Below are 2475 nucleotides of genomic sequence, written 5' to 3' on the forward strand. Positions count from 1 at the left end.
ATGGATGGATGGATGGATGGATGGATGGATGGATGGATGGGTGGATGGGTGGATGGATGGATGGATGTGTGGATGGATGGGTGGATGGGTGGATGGATGGGTGGGTGGATGGATGGATGGATGGATGGGTGGATGGATGGGTGGATGGGTGGATGATGGTGTATCTCTCTCCCCCTGTGGTTTTGTGCAGAGAAGGGCGGAACCAGTATCTCCGAGCCTTCGGGACGCCTTCAGACGATCTCTTCGCCGCCATTTACAGGTGAGTCCCCCCTACTTGGGACCATGACAGTCTGGTGGACTTGGGCCTGGCGTGGACTGAGTCCCCCCTGGGTGCTCAGTGCTGAGTCCCTCCCACAGGGCCGATGAGGAGCGTGTGGCCTTCCATCGGGCCATGGAGGCCACGTGGCGCCTGGAAGGCCACAGGGTGCTGACGGCCTTCGACCTCTCGGCCTTCCACATCATCTGCGACGTGGGTGGTGAGTATCCAGGGTGCTGGGTGCTCAGTCCCCCTGGGGTGGGTGCTGTGCTCAGTCTCTCTGTGGTAGGCCTTGGGTGCTGGGTGCTCAGTCCTCCTGGGGTGGGGTGCTGGGGTGCTCAGTCCCCCTCTGGTAGGCCTTGGGTGCTGGGTGCTCAGTCCCCCTGGGGTGGGTGCTGGGTGCTCAGTCCTCCTCTGGTAGGCCTTGGGTGCTGGGTGCTCAGTCCTCCTCTGGTAGGCCTTGGGTGCTGGGTGCTCAGTCTCCCTCTGGTAGGCCTTGGGTGCTGGGTGCTCAGTCCCCCTGGGGTGGGGTGCTGTGCTCAGTCCCCCTCTGGTAGGCCTTGGAAGCTGGGCTGAGGCCTAGGGCCCTGGATGGAGCCACAGTGCTCAGCGGGGATCGGAAGTGGACTGGGATCCAGCCCCGCAGGGCAGGGCCTTATATACCCGCGCAGGCCACGCCCCCTGGGTGATGTCACTGGCCAAGCCACGCCCCCTGAAGACCTCATTTCCGGTTCTTAGTCCCCCCCCCCTGCCATTGCCAGGCCCGCCCACAACAGGAAGTGGAGGCAGTGGGGAGGGGGTGAGGTCGCGGTGGGCGTGGCTTTGTGGGTGGGCGTGGCCAGGGGCGTGGCTTGGTGGGTGGAGAGTCAGGGGCGGGGCTGAGAGTAGATGTGGGCGTGGCCTAGTGGGTCGGGCTGGTTGTGGGCGTGGCCTGGTGGGTTGAACTGGCTGTGGGCGTGGCTCGTGTGAGTCCTGCCTATTGTGGGCGTGGCCTGAGTGACTCCAGCTCATTGTGGGCGTGGCCTGGGCGGGTCCAGTCCTTTGTACGCACGTCCAGCTCTTGTGGGCGTGGCCTAGAAGGGGCTATGTCACTGTGGGCGTGTCCAGTTCATGGCGGGCGTGTCTATGTCGCTGTGGGCGTGGCCAAGGCCCTTGGGGGCGTAGCCTGGGCGGGTGTACGTCCCTGTGGGCGTGTCCAGCCCCCTGTGGGTGGGTCTAATGTATTATGGGCGTGGCCTGGACGGCTCCACGTCCCTGTGGGCGTGTCCAGCTCCCTGTGGGCGTGTCCTACTCGATATGGGCGTGGCTTAAATTGCTCCACGTCCCTGTGGGCGTGTTCTGGGTGGGTCCAGCCGTGGTGGGCGTGGCCGAGCACCTTGTGGGCGTGGCCTAGACGCCTCTACGTCCCTGTGGGCGTGTCCAGCTCCCTGTGGGCGTGTCCTGGGAGGGTCCCGCCGAGGTGGGCGTGGCCTAACTCCTTGTGGGCGTGGTCTAGCACCTTGTGGGCGTGGCCTAGACGCCTCTTCGTCCCTGTGGGCGTGTCTACCTCACTGTGGGCGTGTCCTGCTCCCTGTGGGAGTGGCCTGGGAGGGTTCAGACGTGGTGGGCGTGGCCTGGTCCCTTGTGGGCGTGGCCTAAACCCTTCTACCTCACTGTGGGCGTGGCCTAGCTCCTTGTGGGCGTGTCCAGCTCCCTGTGGGCGTGTCCTCCTCCTTGTGGGCGTGGCCTAGGTGGGTCCCGAGGTTATGGGCGTGGCCTAGCACCATGTGGGCGTGGCCTAGACGCCTCTATGTCCCTGTGGGGGTGTCCAGCTCCATGTGGGCGTGGCCTAGCACCTTGTGGGCGTGTCCAGCTCCATGTGGGCGTGGCGTGGGAGGGTCCAGCCGTTATGGGCGTGGCCTGGGCCATTGTGGGCGTGGCCTGGACGCCTCCCCGCGCGCTGTGGGCGTTTCCAGCTCCCTGTGGGCGTGTCCTACTCGAAGTGGGCGTGGCCTAAGCCCTTCTACCTCACTGTGGGCGTGTCCAGCTCCCTGTGGGCGTTTCCTGGGTGGGCCCAACCGTTATGGGCGTGGCCTGTACCCTTGTGGGCGTGTGCAGCTCCCTGTGGGCGTGTCCTACTCGATGTGGGCGTGGCTTAAACTGCTCCACGTCCCTGTGGGCGTGGCCTGGGAGGGTCCAGCCGTGGTGGGCGTGGCCTAGCACCGTGTGGGCGTGGCCAA

At 65.4% G+C, this 2475-nt stretch overlaps 2 protein-coding genes across 2 annotated transcripts in view; one reads left to right on the forward strand and one right to left on the reverse strand.

The window, feature by feature from the left end:
* Window positions 1-1649, forward strand: part of Asmt (acetylserotonin O-methyltransferase) — a 12078-nt gene extending 10429 nt beyond the window's left edge. Inside the window, exons 4-6 of the mRNA XM_013035416.1 lie at window positions 191-259; window positions 358-514; window positions 1527-1649. Coding sequence (XP_012890870.1) covers window positions 191-259; window positions 358-514; window positions 1527-1649 — 349 coding nt within the window. The remainder of the gene's footprint in view (window positions 1-190; window positions 260-357; window positions 515-1526) is intronic.
* Window positions 1650-1655: 6 nt separating this feature from the next.
* The window catches only part of Dhrsx (dehydrogenase/reductase (SDR family) X-linked), a 54267-nt gene continuing 53447 nt past the window's right edge, over window positions 1656-2475 (reverse strand). Inside the window, exon 8 of the mRNA XM_013035417.1 lies at window positions 1656-1826. Coding sequence (XP_012890871.1) covers window positions 1656-1826 — 171 coding nt within the window. The remainder of the gene's footprint in view (window positions 1827-2475) is intronic.

This window comes from Dipodomys ordii, unplaced genomic scaffold (genome assembly GCF_000151885.1).
Source record: "Dipodomys ordii isolate 6190 unplaced genomic scaffold, Dord_2.0 Scaffold210, whole genome shotgun sequence".
NCBI classification, from domain to species: domain Eukaryota; kingdom Metazoa; phylum Chordata; class Mammalia; order Rodentia; family Heteromyidae; genus Dipodomys; species Dipodomys ordii.